At 34.9% G+C, this 19328-nt stretch overlaps 1 protein-coding gene across 1 annotated transcript in view; it reads left to right on the top strand.

The window, feature by feature from the left end:
- Positions 1 to 19328, top strand: part of LOC118181987 (sodium/potassium-transporting ATPase subunit alpha-like) — a 150885-nt gene that overhangs the window by 99672 nt on the left and 31885 nt on the right. The window contains exon 8 of the mRNA XM_085817866.1: positions 1972 to 2066. Within this exon, the coding sequence (XP_085673992.1) occupies positions 1972 to 2066 (95 nt within the window). The remainder of the gene's footprint in view (positions 1 to 1971; positions 2067 to 19328) is intronic.

The following is a 19328-nucleotide window of genomic DNA, read 5'->3' on the forward strand; positions in this document are numbered from 1 at the left end:
CAGTACTCCACTATAGGTTTATGCTTCTCGATTTATTATTTAACTGCATGGCCTAGAGTAGCTGTCATTTATTAATGATTTCGTTCTTGATAAGTATTTTTTAAATATCCTCATTTCCTTTTATTCCTTTTTGTCCTGGAACCTAGCAGTAACGAATCTGGTATCCAAGATTCCTCAAATTTAGAGGTAAATCGTAAAATTTCAAAAACTTCAGGATTCTGAGCGTTTGAAAATATTTCAAAAAGTTTTAGAACACAACGCGAGTCAGTATAAATAATAAAAGTTTTCTGTAAAATCATAGATACAAAATGAAGAGTATAAATCTAAGAAGATAATTCAGCAGTCAGTACTAAGCAGGCGTTATTCTGTCGCTTATTTTTCATACGGGTTCCAGTAAGATCTGATGTTCCAACACGAATAACTGTCTTCGATTCATCAGTAAATATGGGAACATAACTGTTGTATTTATATCTATGCTCTTGGAAAGTTGTTTATGTATATCTTTTGTATTTCATTTCTTTTGTCAAAAATCACCAAAGACACCTACTACCTGAGTGGGAGTACTTTTCCATATCAAAGCCGCTTCCAGCCGGGATTTAAAAGCTGTTTACAGTTTGGGCTTTCACTTCAGACATGTAGAATATTTCTGTCAATACTTGATTTTTGCACAAAATTGAGATGCATAAGAAAGCTATGCACTAAACAAGTTGCAGCCATCATCTAGCGTATGAGGCCGACAAGAATGCTAGGATTGTGACATGACATTTTAGTAAAGATAAAAAACAATTGCTCACGTCTCAGCTGAAACTAGATTCGAAACAAAAGAAATCCGCAGAGCCGAATGATGAATGTGAGCTAGTTTCAATAAAACAGAAAACCCTGCTGATAAATAAACTGTATAAGTCATAATTTAATTTAAAGTGAACTAATGGTGTGTGGATCTGAAACAATTTGCCATATTCGTTAAGAATTAACTCTTTAAATACTTCTTCGTCAGATACATGACATGCGAAAGCAAGTTTAACTTGGAATTGAACATCCTTCTTAAAAACTTCACATCATGCACATCTTAAAGCAAATACCTTGAAGATGAAACTCAGGCACAAAATGGAGATTTTCCTTTCTGCAAAATTGCATGCAAATAAGCTTCTGTTTTGAAAATACAAATCGATGTCTGTCTGACTGTTTCTGTAATCTATTCAGAACGATCTGAAATTGTCTTTCTTGCATACCTGATACATACATCTTGATAGCTTATCTGAAGTTTATCTACGTACAATGATCATGAAAATTTAGGGTGAAATTACCTTCAGACAGAATTTATTTTTAAGCTGAATAAAGTAGCACTTCTTATTCAAACACATCTGACAAAACAGAGCCAGTCCACATTTGAAAAGCTCTAGCCTTCAAACAATTCTGTATAAATATTCGTAGAGTACTGTCGTAAAAGCCACTTAAATGATGCATTTTCATGCTTTATCAGCATGCCTCTGCAATATCAAAAACGACTTAGACTAGCTGTTTTCTCTTCACAAAGACTCTCAGGATGGTGGCTCCCAAATGGAGCATATTATCGATGGCGGCTCTACCTTTACAGAATCTATTTTAATATGGCTAGATTACGTATTTTTTAACAGACTAGATGGCAGTTAACCATTTTTACCGTCATACGTTATTCAGGAAATTAAGCGCTGATTTAGAAGCCGTTGTTGATTTTAGAATACGTGATTTCACACGTCGTTTCACTGACTGTGGCCAAATATATATCTTAAGCAACAGTCTTTTACGACTCCTGGTGCTGGCATCGACAGCCTTTTACTTAGGAAATGAATAAAAGAGTCTTTCAAAATTCGATAATTTCTATTCCGAGTTTAGAATTGTACTTTATGTCCTAGACATTGAAATTAAAAGCATGATTGTGAATAAATAATCTTATTTATTTTAATTAAAATAATTTGTAATATTTTCTAGCTGCCGACGATTACCCTTGTTGTAGAGAAAGCTGAGTCAGATGTCATGGACAGAAAGCCGCATAGTCCTGAAAAATGTTATTTAGTACATTCTAGGTATGTAAAGTTAAATTATATTGTTTGAAACAATTGAACTTTTTTTAGATTCATTTGAACAAAACTATAAAATTATTACAATAATATTTATTTAGGTGCTCAGCGAAAGACTGAACATAGTGTCAAGGGTTTATGTGAACATTATTACAAAATACAACAACTGTAATTTGAGGCTTATTAAATTTCATTACTTTGAATGCGTGAGTTGCGCATTCTATTTGTTGAATAATGCAAATCACTACAGAGCTGTTTGTGCATAGGGAAGAGGTGTAATCATAAAGATTTGTAAAGACATGCTGGCTGGAATTTGGGTTACATGTAGCAATTAGCTATTGAAGTTCATCTCCGCCACACAAAATCCACACAAGAAACAAGTATCTCTGGATGTCTGCAGTACCTGCACAGGTCTGCCTACTAAGGAAAATGCATCTTCAGTGCGACAGCACGTGCCTGCGATGCCAGTACCAGGAGTCGTAAAAGACTGTCGCTGGAGATATATATTTGGCCACAGTCAGTGAAACGACGTGTGAAAATTACGTATTCTAAAATCAACAACGGCTTCTAAATCAGCGCTTAATTTCCTGAATAACGTATGCCACGAACTCTGTTGAGTTTTTGCTGTTATTTAAAATAATTAATTTAGGATGCCATATTTATTTCGGATCTAAAATTCCAAGTCATTTCTTTATATATATATATATATATATATATATATAAAGAAAAGAGAACAAACTATAAAAGACTTAAGTGGTCAAAAACTTTGCGCATTGAGCTGCAAAATTTAGAAAAAAGTTAAAAGAAAATTCCTATTTCGTACGCCAAAAAGTTGCTTAGATACTGTGGTTGATTATAGATTTGATTATTATTAGATACCGTTGACAATATTAACATAAGTAAAATAAAGTGCAATGAAATGTGTAAATATAAAAGATTAAATAAATAATATAAACACTTGAATATTTACAAATAGAATTTAATACTAATTGTAAGCAATATACTGATCAAAGTAAGGCATATTTTAAACATTAGAACTAAAGTGTGACAAAAGATTTAAGCAAAAATACAAAAAAGATTTAAGCAAAAATACAAAAACAAAAAAGCGGTAAATGGTAGATTAGCCCAATTCGAATCTCATTAAGGCTCTTCAGGAGAAATTATTTTAATGATTTTCGAATCCAGCTAACTCCATATCGCGCTTCGCCGAAACAGACAATTGAAACTGTATTCGAAACTTTTTTTAAAAAAAAATTAATTGAATAAACTTAGCCATAAACGTAGTCTCAATCTCTGTTCCAATTTCCCGACGCGTCCGCTTGAAGAAACACATTAAGGTGTAATAACAACTATACGCAATGGACTGGTAATGCAATGTACAAAATAAAATAAATAGCGAAATGCTATTAGTCAAATAGAAGATTTTATAAAAATAGAAGTAAAATAGAAGATTTTATGGGAGGACCTAATACACTGACTACTAATAAGTATTTGGACACCTGTGATAGAAACGAAAAACTAACTTTATTCAAAATCAATAGTTGGTAGAGCCTCCACGAGAGGTAATCACAGCGTGGACCCTCCGGGGCATACTTTCCACAAGTCTTTGTATGACAGCTAGTGGTATTTTCTTCCACTCGGCTTGGAGAAGACATAGAAGTTCCTTCACCGATTTTGCACAGGTAGTGCACCCCTGAATTCGGCGATGCAACTCGTCCCAGAGGTTCTCGATAGGGTTCAGGTCTGGACTCTGGGCAGGCCAGTCCATTCGATGAACTCCATTGACACCATTGGACATTAACACGACCTTGGTTAACGTCGAAACATGACAACTGGCATTGTCGTCCTGAAAGTAACAGGGGTCCAACCCGTAAAACTGCCACAACGTAGGAAGCACATTGTCATCCAAATTAGTGCAGTAGGCATCGGAGTTGAGCTTACCATGAATGTGGACAAAGGTTCCTAGCCCATACCAGGAGAAACACCCCCAGACTATAATTCCACCTTCGCTGAACTTGACTGTTGGCACAATGCATTCTGGCAGGAGACGTTCTCCAGGTAGACCCCAGACCCAGACCCTGCCATCCGAACGGTAAAGGGTGAACCTTGATTCGTCACATCAAAGAACCCGTTTCCACTGATCTACGGTCCAATTTCGATGTGCTTTGCACCACATTAACCGAGCAGCGCGGTAGGACTTCGTGATCAAAGGCTTATGGGCAGCAGCACGACCATGAAAACCAAGCAGATGTGCTTCCTTACGGATGGTATTCATTGAAACAATACTCCCGGATGCCTGTTGAAACTCCTCGCGGATGAGGGCTATCGGTTGGGTGCGGTTTTTCCGAATTTCTCTGAACAGCACTCGTCGGTCTCTATCCCCCAGTTTCGTTGGTCTGCCGACTCGGGGCACATTCCGACAATCACCCCTCATCTTCCACTTCTTAATCACATACGCCACTGTCGATATTGGGTACTTCAGATCGCTAGATATGACTCTTAAGGATCGGCCACATTTGTGATACCCGATAATTATACCTTTCTCGAAATAAGAGAACTCCGAACTGCGAGGCATCTTGCATGCGACTAAAGCCGATGCTGTTTTTCCTACACGATATATACCGGCGGAGTCCGTGGCGTACCTTGGGACCGCAGATATCGTCATTTGCATAGGTGTCCAAATACTTATTGGTAGTCAGTGTATATATATACCTAAAAACAGAACGTATTTTTCAGCTTGATACAAGTGATTTCTGTACACTGTAAAGCGATATAATTTTTACAGCATTTGTTAGCATTAAATGTTCGTGATTAAGGGGATTACTATATGGCCTGAGAAGAGAGAATATATATGTAGATTATTACAAATTTTGTATTTAGAGAGCTAATTTCAAACGAAAACAATGGAGACTGAAAGCAAAATTATATTGATAGAATAATTAAACTAAATTAGCTTAATATGAATAAGTCTCAATGGTTTTTGTTTCTTTTCCTGACGCGTCTGCAATTTAAATTCTGCTTTTAGTTTCAATTGATTTCGTTTGACGAACCGCGCTAATGGAATTAGCTAGATTCAAGTTTTGTGACACTTTTCCCTTGATAAGACCGTTTTAAACCTCGAGTTGGGTGAATTTACCATTTATTGCAATTCTTTGTACATATTTTCGGTGTATTTGAAATGTTTTTAATTTTTTGCGTGCAGCATTTAAAAAATGTAAATTTTTTATTTTAAATTTTTTTAGTTTTTTTCATCCCTTTTTGATTTTGAAGTTATCTCATTTTGTAATTTTGACATTAAGTTTTTACGCGATAACTTTTACTTCTTTAGTATTGCATTGTTGTTTTTACAATGTGTAACTATTTTGCTCAGAAACTACAGTATCAAATGTACTTTTAAACAATCGCTTTTGGAATTTCCTCTTCTTTGAATATATATATATATATATATATATATATAGAGAGAGAGAGAGAGGTGTGTGTGTGTGTATCCATTGCATTTCAATATTAATTGCTTTCCTTTCCCGCTTAATGAATTTAATTTTTTTAACATTGCATTATTTATTTATTTTTTGTATTTTGAATTTTTAATTACTGTTGCTTTCTGCCTGCTATTGAACCTCTGTTTATTGTTTTTATGAATGTTATTTCAACTTATTTTTAAAATTAAACCCTGAGGAATATAGGTATTGCAAATTGAAACTAATGGAGGCCTCTTAGTGGATAGAAGTCACCTGACCTATTTTGACTGCTCCGATTGGCTAAGTAGCTCAGAGATACTTAGGTCCCAGGACTTAAAAGAGAAGGGCTAGCTCATAGAGCTTTTCCCCCTGAAGCAGAAAGTGAGAAGTGATGACGTATCCATGATGACACTGAGCGCGCCAATATAATTCACAGCTTGGAAATTAACGTTTTTGAACCAGCGTTTAAAATGAGCTGTGTGTGAAAGATAGCTATAATTTGGAAGAGGCAATGTTACTGCTTTATGCATTTTAGACTGAACCATTAAAAAATTTAATAATGCTTACTCAATTTTAAAATAATAGATAAAATGTGCTACTCTTTTAACATAATGTTCCGTGGTTTTTTTATTATTTTTATTTGCAGGTTTTTTTTATTTAATGCACGTTTATTTCTAATCATTTCTTTATTTGCATGCTAACTGAGAGAATTTTTATACTGCTTCTAAGATAACTATAATAGCAGCTATTTAAATTTACTCAAAAAACAACTTTACATTGACATAGGTTTAAACATATATGACATATATGGAAACATTTCTGCTAACCTACGTTTGATTTTTTGCCTAATTGTAAATTTTACATTGTTATAATTCTCTTCCGATTCAATATAATAGATATTTTTTAAATAATTTTGTAATTTATACTTATATCTATATTACAATTAAATAAATGTATATAAGATTGTTACCTTAATTTTGACGAAATAGCTTTATTCAGAGTACCTAAAACAGTTATTTAATTTTTCAAAAGTGTGAGTAAAGGAAGCAAGTCTTTTTATGCCAATTACTTTGATGTTTTATACTATTATATTTTATCTAGAATGCTAATCTAGCACAAAATCTTATCAATAATTAGTTACAAAGGATACAATAAGAATAACTTTAACAAGTACTTAACAAAATTAGTTTGTTAAATACTTGTTATTCTTGTTGGTACTATTTTGGTACTATTCATAATACCGAAGATATTATCGATTAACTCATAGAAGTCAGATGCTTTCTGATTTCCTGTGGGGTATAGTATACCTTTTGCGGTACTTTTTAAAAATAATGTTTTCTCTGGAGCGACTTTTTGTCTCTCATTTCCCTTGACCATTAAATAATTTGGTTTTAGTTTGTGACACAATTTGATTTCTTCTCAATCTCTATTTAAAAACCTCTTTAATAATATCAAAATTTAAAACAGTTACATCTTCTAAAACAAATCCTCTATCTAAAACGCGGTTTCTCATTAATTTGAGGCAGAGCGCAAAATGAGACCTCTGATTAAAACAAACTGCACATTTTGAAAAGAGCCAACTTAGTCCAGTTTAGAGTCATAGCAGAGTTTTCAATCTATATGCATTTCGTCGAAACTGAGAACGCATATTTTTTCTACAGAATACAAATATTCGCCTCTTTCCTTCTTTAGAGTAAGAATATTACTTTGAATTCTTGGCCTACACTAAAATTTAGAAAACACTAAAAAATTAAAATAAACACCATTTCTTTAATTTGATAATACTAGGTAAGGATATTCTAATTTTTTTCTTAATGTTTTTCTTTCCGAAAATCATAGCTTTAAGATGACAGAACTCTTATGACGATGCAACGTGAAATATTCTCACTAGTCCACCTAATTTTTTTCTTCTTATTCAGTAATGCATTAATCTGCGTCTTTATAAAAATAGGCTTTAGACATTTTTCCAAATTCTCCGATTTGTGCTCCCCCCCTCAAATTTCGCTATTTGAGATTTTAATTTCTGATACCAATTTCTGTCTAGATGTCGTCCATCTTCTTTGTCGCTGAACAAACATTCTAAAATTTTTCTTTTCTCTATTTTTCAATACTTTAATACAATTTAATACAATTTTCTAAGGATATTATTTTGTTCTTCAAATTATCAATGCATTCTTGTTTATCCTTAAACATTTAGGATGATCTACATTTTCATTTGTGAGTTTTATTTCAAAATCATTAAAATTTGATTTATTATTGTCATCATCAATTTCGATTTATTATTGTCATCATAATTTACTTTCGGCACAGCATTCCATTTCAACAGTTTCTTTTTGTGGCTATCCAAACAAGCGATTTTTCATATCATCTTCATAAACACTGCATAGAAAATGTTCGCTGCAGATTTTTCCGCTCTTCACATTAATAGAATCTTCTCTTTGACATTTGTGTATCCTTTCTTTCGTCAAAAGCAAACTCTCATTTGGATCCTTTGGTCCCATGAAATAAAATATCTCATCCTTTCATACTTCTGTAAGTGCTACGGCACGTTGCTGCAGCGCAAAAAGCCATATTACGTAAACGATACTTTACAATACAGAATTTAAAATAAAAACTGACTAAAATTACATATATATAAATTATTTTAAATATATACATTATTAGAAAACATATATATATATTATTAAAATTAATTTCGGATATGTAACCTCTAGAAAATCGTCTCGCAGCTCAATGAAACAACTGTTTTAAACGCGGGAAATCAGGACAGGTGGCATCACAGTGACGTCAGATTATTGCCTGTTACGTCCCCCCATTAGGCTCGCGTCGGCGAGGAGTCGAACAAAGAAATGAGTTAGCCCTTCTATTTATCCCTGCTTAGGTCCAGACTCTCCTTTTGTAGTGAAAATCATGTCTGTGAGGAAGACTTTATCGTGTCACTGAGCAGGTTTTGTGCAAACAGGCTTTTAATAACTAGGTGTGTGAGCTTCAAAACTCAAAATCAGTTTATAATAGAAAGTAGCAGATGTTTCTCAATTGTTTTGGTGTTTAAGCGAAGAGAAACTACGATGCAAACTAAGCAAAAGGAAAAAAAAACTGCGGCAAAAAGAAAAAAAGCGATAACTTTAGCAAAAATATAAATGACATATTCCCAAATGTTCTGAATCACTTTATATAAACGTGTGACATATACGAAGATACTGATATTATTTAATAAGCAGTTTTTCTCCCAATTAATGATTTTTCAAAGTAAATATCTGTCTAGAATAGAAATTGTAAGAGAATGAGCTTGAGGAAATAGCTGGAGAAACTTTGTTTTAATGAGTTTTTTTCGGGGAAAATCGCTCAGAGGTTAAAAAAACTGAAGAATGGATAATTAGAATTATAATAATAAGTTTGGAAAACGGGAAAATGTAAGTCACAAAATCAATATCCTGTACATTAAAACTGTTTCAGTCTATTAGATGCTCCTACAGCTATCCTAGGATACAGCTGTTGAAAGAATTAACCTGATTATTTTTGTATTAATGATATTTCTCACTCATATCCTAAATATAGAACTAACTAATAAATCACACGCTTCTCATAAGCATAAAAAAGAGTGAGAATTCCTTTATACACTACGAGCATTTCTTTATACCTTACTCTTATGTCCTAGATTATCTTCAAACTGATGCTTGTTTTTAACAAAAATAAATTCTTTTTATTCTATCGAGCACCTTAAAATGAGCCGGCTTCTTCTTACGTTACTTCGAAGTGTGTATTTGTTTACTTAAAAAACACTTCTCTTAAGGTAGATAAATCTACAGTTTTGTGTCATAATTATTTCCTCCCTGCGTCGTCGTAAAGGCATATTATCAGCACCTGAGTTAGCAGAAATGGATGGTATTCACTTTCTAATTGTACTAAGGTGCCAAATTTAATAATTGAATTGGAATAAGTAGTTGACATAACTTTTACATATGTGCACTCTGTGCTGTTTCTGTCACAATGCTGCTTTTATATTTTCAATATAAAGCAGCAAATGAAGACGTAAATCTTGTTTACGATAACAAGATAGGTACTGAAATTTGGCATCATTTAAATTACTATAGAAATAATATTCAAAGATTAAGTGACAAACATTATACATTAAAATTCACTCATTAAAGTAAAAATGTTTCCCACTTCTCTATGAGAATTCCCATGTTAATTATAAAGCGTTAAAATATACTCGAAAAGAGCATTATTCTGTTTTAACGCTTTGGTTAATGTAGAGATAGTACTCGACTCTCATTAGCTGCAGAACTTTTCCAACATTTTGAAGTCAAGCGATGTGTTTTTCATAACGGTACACATAAGCTGCTATTTCTCTGAATATTTGGAATCGTTCCAAGAATAGACAATGAGACATATTTATCATCATCTGCCGTTCGCATGATCTTGTCATCTGACAACAGCAGATTTATTTAATTCAAGACAGAATCGCTATTACAATGTATCAGGCTGCGAATGATATGTTTTGATTTTCGAATAGAACAGTTTTCAGAAGTGCTAGCATAGAAATACTTCCCTTTGTTATCATGCACTTATATTACATACGTACTAGCGTACTATATCATTTTCACTATCATTGTCTCGCGATAAAACGAGTTTTCCGATGATGGTTAATTTTATATTAAAGAAAGATCTTTATCCTTTAAGAGATCGCCTGAATGAATTTATAATCACCTAATTTATCTAATTTCGGCTAAGCTAATTTAAAGGATTCTTGCTTTAGAAAATAAATTTGTTTTAAGGCGGGTAGTAGCCATTTTAGGTTTCGGCCAATACTAAGACCAGAAGCACGGTCGTTTTATTATGGAGACACCTAACAGGGAGCCATCGCTACCTCCTATGAAGAGATAGACAATGTACATCCATGCCTTCCCCGAGATTCGAACCCGTGCCCTTCTGAATAGTAGTCAAAGTCACTAACCACATTCCCATCTGAGCGACCTATATATATATATATATATATGAGAAAGTGTTGCCATTATTCGCTTTTAAATCGTTGAGTTTGTTAAACAAAAATTCGTTAAACTGTTACGAAATATGAAATCGATAATAAAACAAATTCCAAATTAGGGCTTCTAGATGACCATATTCGGTGGAGGATTACGTTATTCAAAATTTGATGGTTCTAGGTACTGTTGTTTTATCATAATGGGAGAAACATACATACATTTATGCAGATTATTCATTATTTAATTTCTTTAAATATAATACAGGGCGATAATATTTGGTGGCAACAATTTGAAAAGTGAAACAGAACGAAATTAATAGCTCTTTAGGGCTAACGCCCTTTAGGCTAGTAATACTCATAAATGCAACTAGCAAATAATATCCCCCCGGGGGTTCGACGTAGAAAAATCTGCGAAGCTACTGGCTAGGATCTGTACCTAGGCAGTCTCGGCCACGGGGGTATAAAATATATGAACATTGTGGTTCTGAAGGCCCTGGGAAAGGTCATTCACTAGCCGGCCTCGGGGGTCTAGCATGTCCTGAGCGGTATGGCTCTGGTAGCCGGGAGGTGACGCCCCCCGGTTTGCTGGGTAATTACCCACTGCGACGGGCTCGCCCAAGTAACTGGCAGGTAGCAATAGACGACCAGTGCTGCCTGGTGAATTCCACGTGGTCTCCGCTTCCCTGGAGAGGTAATAGTAGGGGATGAAGCTCTGCGACGTTCCTCAAAGGGTGGAGTGGACCTGTAATGTGGTTCAGTCTCACGGGGCAGGGCACTCGATATTTTAGCAAATAATATAAATATTTCAAAGGAGTTACCAGGATATCCAAGGTATACTGTACTAGAATTCAACTACAAATCATTTTCAGTTTTCAAAGGCAGTTCCTGAATAGCAACCTAATGATTGTGCTCTGCTTGAAATCTTGTAAAAATAAAAATTGAGAAGTAGAACGAGGAGAAAAGGAAAAGAGCATTCTTCTTCTTGAAATGTATTGAAAAGGAGTAAATGTTATCACAATCTTAGCAGTGGACGACAACTTTTTAAATCGCATTATCGTGGCAGCCAATAAGGAGAGACATCGAAAGTTCTATCGCACTGACTCCACCTTTATTCGTGAACGATAGCAAATTAGCAAAATAAGAACTGATTTCAAATAAGACGAGCAGGTGAATGGTATATAAGGATTACATAAATTATCATCTGAAATAACAATTTTTGTATCCATTAAAATACTATAATCTATTTCCGACCTAAAATTAGACTATAACATTTTCTTTATCCAGAAAATATTTTATATCACTTTATCTCGCAGTTCTGTAAAAATTGCAGTATAATATTATTGGTGTAAATACCTTTAATACCATATATCAAATATAGATATAACATATAAACTGGATATCTAATTTGGATAAGAGCTAAAATATAGGTGGTTATTCATCACTCGTGAAATTAGGATACTGAACTGAAAAAACAATGTTCAGATTATAAGGTATTTTCTCCCTACTTTCGGCATGCCTTCGTTGTGTAATGGTTAGCACACTCGGCGTATTCGAGAGGTCCAGGTTCGAGTCCCGGGGAGGGCATTGCTCATTTTGCATTTCTCGAACATTAAAAACCTTTAATGACTCTACAGTGGCGCTCGAACTAAAAGGTGGTGGATGATGATTCTTCACCAGCAGGATTTGGCGACTAAGTCCCCTAATCCCCAGTCACCCTTTAAAAGGGGGAGTATGTAAGGTATTTTCTCCCTCCTTTAGGCATGCCTTCGTGTTGTAATAGTTAGCATACTCGGCGCATATTCGAAAGGTCCAGGTGCGAGTCCCGGATAGTCCGGAAATTCTAAATCTTTTGTCATTTTTAAATTATTTAGCGATATTGCTGTTGAACTAAACTTTATGGTTTAAGTGCAAAGAACATGATCTTTAATGAATAAAGGTAATCCGCAAAACGTTAAAAGAACGTCCCTTTGCGCATAATGTTAAATCTAAAAGCTTTCAGATTTTACATTAAAGATATTCTCCATTAAAGATAGAACTTGAATTTCAAGTAAAATGTGAAATCTGAAAGCTTTCAGATTTTTCAACTTTTAAATTTTGAATTCTATTTTTGGTGTCATTTTGTTGCGAGTATATTTAGGGAAAATATCTGAGCATTTGAGAACCACTAAAGTGTTGTTCTAAAGTGAAGATTTGATTCTAATAAAGCGGTTTTGAGTCTCAAATTATTCAGAGGAACGGAAAATGTATTCGGAACTCCTTAATCAACTAGGTTAGGGCCTTCATAAAGAATAAATAATTTTTCATTTTAGTTCCTACTTTTTCTTTTTAATTTTTATTAATTCATATATAAATATGTATTATATTTATTGTAATGTAACAATATTCTCTCATTTGTATAAAGTTAATTTTAAATTATGAATATTTAATTGTATACAAATAAAAGATTCATTATTGGTGCGAAATAATTTGCAATATCATTTATATTCAGGGAGCATATGTAAATTAAAAACAAGTATCTAAAACGATGAGAAAAATATTTAATAATCCAAAAAATTAATCCAAAAAATTTAAAGAATTTTTAAGACTAATTAATTTGCATAAAGTGAATAATTGTTGAGCAGGCAGAAGACAGATATTTTCAAAGGGAAGTTGCTTCCAAACCTACATTTATTATATTTATTTATTATTATTACATTATATATAATATATATTATTATATATATAATCCAACAACACATTGCTGTGTAACAAGACAACTTTGTGATTTCAAGTAATATGTGCGCAATTAAAATAAAGTACTCATTTAATACTATATATGAATACTGTGTAGTATTTTAACATTACTGAATATTGTATGAAATCAACCTTGCAATGTAATTTTTATTGTAAAATAGTTTTTTTGCAACATTATTAAACAGATCAATAATGCCCTTAAATAAATTTAGAATAGTATTTAGCCTTTTATTCTAAATAAAAAAGCTAAATCTTTCTTTAGAGGAGTATTTTATTCTTTTAATATAAATACAGTGACAAAACAATCGTGTATTTTTAGCAAAATATATTATTATTATTATTATTTTACTTTAATTAGTACAAACTCCCCTTACGTTGCGAATGTCTAACACGAAGCTCATCAAAAGTAGGATAAGAGAAAATTAAATGTTCCACATCTTGATGTTGTTTTACGAATACTCACAGAGGTGATGCTATTTTAGATTGCAACGAAACAAGTAATTTGCAAATTGACCGTGACCGCGTAAAAACTAAGATAATTTAAACTATGTAAAGAAGAAATGCGTGGAATGTAGTCGCTGGTTAACAGAGAAGAAATATTTTGCTATACTAGCATCACGAGATGAAATTCCATTTGGATAAAAGCTTGTTATAACAAAAGCACTTCCAGTAATTCTTCATGAAATGGATAGAAAAATTTAAAACATGCTTAGTTAATAGATTAACTTTTTCATTTTCATAAATACAGCTCAATAAAATTTAGATAAAAGAAAAAGGTGTTTATTCTTTGCGATTATTCTGTTTCAAACTGGCAGAAAATCAGAGCTTGTTACTGGTAGTTTTATATCCTAAAACTGTTTCTTCGCCCTCTTTTTTTTAGGAGTTATAGAATATTAAAAGAATATTTTGGCGAATAATGTGTATTCTCGCAAAACAATCCCAATCAAATCAGTGGATTATTCGTTTGTTTAGCTGCAAAGCATAAACCCATCCTTTATGATTCGCTTTCATTACTGAAATTAGCAAATCTGAAGAACAAATATGATGTTTGAAAATGCATCTATTATGTTGCTTTTTTCTGCATGAAATACGATCCTCCACATATACAGGTTGTCTCAAAAAGGTGGTTGCCAAACTTTACATGCTGGTCTGCCATACGATGACAAAGAAGATTTACATAGGAGCTTGTGTCCAAAAATGCGTACGGCAACCGCTAAAGGGCAATGCTAGTAGAGTGGGACCGCTAAATGGCAATGCTTATGGGAGAGTGGGAAGTGCTGTGACCGTTTCAGGCGAGGACGTTGCAGGAGAAGGATGAATCGATTCACTAACTCAGTTCTTTATGGACCTTCTGTGAGCATTTTGTGGAATGAGTGTTGCCGGATCTGATGGCTGACGTTCCAATAGTTAGAATCAGAAAGATCTGGTTTCAGCACAATGGAGCGTCTACACATTTTAGCTGCACTATATGGGAATACTTCGATAGGAAATATCTTGATCGCTGGACTGGCAGATCGCCCGACCTGACTCCCATGGATTTATGCCTGTGGAGATACATGAAGTCTATGTTGTACCAGATGACCGTAATATAGGCAGTGGCGTAGCAAGCTTAACTGGCGCCCGGGGCAAAATACCTTTATGGCGCTCCCCCGCCAAAAAAACTTTCAGTATATAATGTATAGAATATATTCGTAATAAGAAAATAATGCAAATAATATAAAAATGCTGAATCTGCCATAAAATACTCAAAAATATATTAAGAATAGTCACTACCTAACTACACTAGCCTTGGCTTCAGAAATGCATCTGTGTCGGCGAAAAAAATCAGACATACGATGATCTAGAATTAGTTAAAAAGCTGTTATTTATTTTACATATTTATATAAGTGTTTTTAAAAAGTACAATTTTTAAACAATTAAAAGTTTAATATACTTTATAGATAAATAGATATGTGGCAACTTGCCTACTACAACTCAATTCTGCCAGTCTGGTAACCCATAGCAACCAAAAACAAAATAATATTTATTCTATTCAATTGTTATAATTATTTAACGATCTGTCTCAAAAAATTGTACTACCATAATTGGTGACTCGTATTTATTACGAATAGCAATCTTCAATATTGCACGAATATGGGGTTTATATGTCAAAATCCTGAGCACCAAGAAGTTATCCAGTGTGATGAGAATTTCAGCGGATATATGTATTTCAAGCGTTGTGCCGCATTCCGTCAGCGAGTCAATATATTTCTGTCATAATTTCAGCGGATATATGTATCGCCTGCTGCATTTGAGCCGCCAACTTCTCTGATTTCAAGTACCAAGAAACTATGTCACTATATACATATTGATTATTTTTCTATACATATTATTACTATGCATATTTGATTGATCTAAAGTGGTTGACAACGATGCTGCTTCACAATTGGCGCGAAGTGGAAGTTAAGCCACCGCCTTTTTGTTCCCGAGACCCATCGTTATGGTTAATTCAATTGGATGCGCAGTTTAAATTGAGTTACATTACTGCCGACAAAACTCAATTTTATACAGCGATCGCCGCGTTAGAATCAGAGGTACTGCAATCAGCTTGTGAAATAATTTTGAATCCACCAGCGACGGACAAATACAAATCTTTAAAAAAAGATTAATTTCTGTTTATGAAGAATCCGAGATAGTTAAAATCAAGCAGCTGTTGCACGATTTACAGTTGAGTGATATAAGGCGCCTTCTTAGTTGCTGTCTAAAATATCAGACTTAGCCGCCGGTAACCTAACGGATAACATTCTTAAAACATTATGGATGAATAGACTCCCATCTAACATGCAAACCATTTTAGCGGCCAGTAGCGAGCCACTTAAAAATCTTCCCGAAATCGCTGATAAAATTCACGAACTGGCCATTCCTGCGCAAATACACGCAGTGCAGGCTCCTGGTCCAGGTATTGTGGCGTTACAGGCTCAAATTGATGATTTGTCCAAACAGGTTGCTCAGTTAGTAGCCATCCAAGCTGAATCTTTTCACCGCAACCTCTCCACATCACGTAGTCAAAATACACGTCCTAACCCACTGAGGAAACGTTATGAAAGCCCTCCTCCGGGTATTTGTTTTTCACCACCACAAATTTAGAAACAAGGCAAACAAATGCCACCCACCGCGTGACCCACCGTGCCAACAAATGCCACCCACCGTGACCAGGCAAACGAGAAGGGCCGTTGCTCGAAGTCATGAATGACAGCGGCCGGAATTTTGCACGCCTTTTCGTCATCAAAAAGAATTCGGGCTTAAGGTTTCTTGTAGACACCGGGGCTGATGTTTCTGTCGTTCCACCACATTTTCACGAAAAAAAGCGCCTTATTAAGTTACAACTTTATATAGCAAATGGAACTCATATTCAAACTTCTGGTGAACGCCTGATATCTGTTGATTTAGATTGCGCCGCAACTTCCAATGACAATTCATTATTGCTACTGTCCTATCATTGACGCTGACTTTTTACATAAATTTTCTTTGCTTGTCGATATTAAGAATCGCCGTTTGATAGATTCCATAACCAACTTAACTTATCCGGGAGTAATTCGCAATAGTGAAGATTTGAGCATTAAACTGATTTCGGGTAACTCCCCATGGCATCAACTTCTCAGAGAATTCTCTACAATCACGCGCACAGTTATGGGTATTTCCGAACCCGAGAACGATGTACTACATTATACTGAAACTAAAGGACCTCTAATTGCCGTTAAACCTAGACGCTTACCTCCGGACAAGCTTAAAGCCGCCAAAGAGGAATTTTAATACATGATGGAACAGGGAATATGCCGTCTTTCAAAAAGTTCATGGGCTAGTCCGCTCCATCTAGTTCGGAAACGAAATGGTAAGTGGCGATTATCACCGGTTAAATGCAGCTACAATTTCTCATCGTTACCCAATCCCGCGCATTCAAAACTGTATGCAAGTTTTAGAGGGAAAAGCTATTTTCAAAACCCTTGATCTTGAGCGAGCGTATCACCAAATGCCCGTTAACCCAACTAATAGTCCCAGCTGTTAACCCAGCTGAAATTGCGGTTATTACGCCTTTTGGACTATTTGAGTTTCCGGTCATGATTTTCGACTTATGCAGTGCTGCTCAAACGTTCCAACTCTTCATGAATCAGGTGTTAATCGGCCTCGACTTTCGTGTACTTTATTTTGATGACGTCTTAATCGCCTCCTCTTCAGAGCAAGAACACCTATCACATTTGAGAACAGTTTTTGAACGTTTTCAAAGGTACGGTGTCAAGTCTTAATCCTTCCAAATGCGTTTTTGGCCAACCAAGAGTATCCTTTCTTGGTCATGAAATTTCCGCTGATGGCATTCAACCCCTTCCAGAGTCACCGCTATCCGCGATATGCCCGAACCATCTACAGTGAAGAACTTAAGATTTCTTGCTATGCTCAATTTTTATCGACGTTTCTTATCTCATGCAGTAACCATACAAGCACCTCTAAATTCTTTTCTGGTTGGAAGCAAGAAAAATGATAAACGTGTTATAACCTGGACCGCAGAATCTCGCGAAGCGTTCCAAAAATGCAAAAATGATTTAATTTCGGCAACAAATTTGCAGTATCTTTCCGCATTTAAACCATTATCACTCTACGTTTATAAGGTATTTCTCCCGCTTTCCTAGTGTGCCTTCGTGGTGCGGTGGTTCTGCACCCTGGGCCGGTGCTCCAGAGGTCCGCGATTCGATTCCCGGCGAAGACGGTTGCTAATTTTTTAATCTCTCTTGCTTCTAAATATCCTAATGTCTCTACAGTGGCGCTCGAACTAAAAGGATGAGGATTTTCCACAACCAGGATTTGGCGATGGGGTTCCCTGAAAACACCAGTCGCCCTTTAAAAAGGCTTATGCTTTATGCTTTTCAACAGGATAAAACTTCTCCTCGTCAAATGAGACACCTAGACTTCATAGGGCAATTTTAAGCAGCTATCCGTTATATTGAGGGTTCGCAGAATATTGTTGCAAACACCTTGTCTCGTATTGAAGAACTAGCCGTTCCTTCGCGAATAAAGTTTGCTGCCCTGGCGGATGAATAACACCAGGATTCAGAACTACAAAACCTCTTGAAAAGCAAATCTTCCACCAATCTCAACTTGCAGCCTATGCAGCTGTCACCTGGAAAATCACTTTATTGTGATGTTCAGGATTGAAGATTTCGACCGTATGTTCCCTCCGGATTTCACCATGCCATTTTTAGTCAGTTACATCGTCTGTCACATCCTGGCATCAAGGCTTCGAAAAAAAATGATACACCAACGTTTCGTACGGCCTAGCAGGCAAAAGGACATAGCCAACTAGACACGTTCGTGCTTGGAGTGCCAAAGATCTAAAATTGTCAAACACACCACCAGCCAATTAAAAATTTTAATTTGCCCTCATCTCCCTTCAATCACGTGCACCTCGACTTGTCGGGCACTTATATTTATTAATAATAATATAATACATGAATGCAATTAATTAATATGTATACATTTTTCTTACCTTGGATGAAGCAAATTTATTATTTACTTCACCAAAGTCGTCCCTTTCAAATTTTTCTCTTTCCACACTTAAAAATGCTAGATGACTTAAGGGATCTTGTCCCATCGTTGATCGTAAATATGTGAAAATTTATTTAATATGCTGAACGAATGTTCATAATTAGTATTTGATAATGAAATAGTAAGTAGTATTTGAAGTGCGACTCTTAGGTTTGGAAAAACATTTTCTCTATAGATCTGTAGTGGAGTTTTAGGTTCCGTTTCTTTTCTACTGCGGAGTAACGTCATACAGTCACATTCACTGCTCTAAACAATTAGGGGATATTGTGGGTTCGGTATGAAATAACCATATAATCGACAACCTTTTTGAACAAAAGGAAATATAAGAGATTATAAAGGAAAATTATAACGTTTACAAAGTTGGGAATATGCAAATTCAGTCTGGGACGTCAAAACCTATGCGTTTTAGATAAGGAGTGAGGAGCGATCTGCAGTATTCCTTTTGTAATAGGAGATTAAAAACAATTCACATGCGTTGAATGCTTCGTAGCAGTGAATATACGATGTCTCAGCAAG

This window comes from Stegodyphus dumicola, chromosome 5, assembly GCF_044657685.1.
Source record: "Stegodyphus dumicola isolate Sdum_Otavi_A_Nest chromosome 5, ASM4465768v1".
NCBI lineage: Eukaryota > Metazoa > Arthropoda > Arachnida > Araneae > Eresidae > Stegodyphus > Stegodyphus dumicola.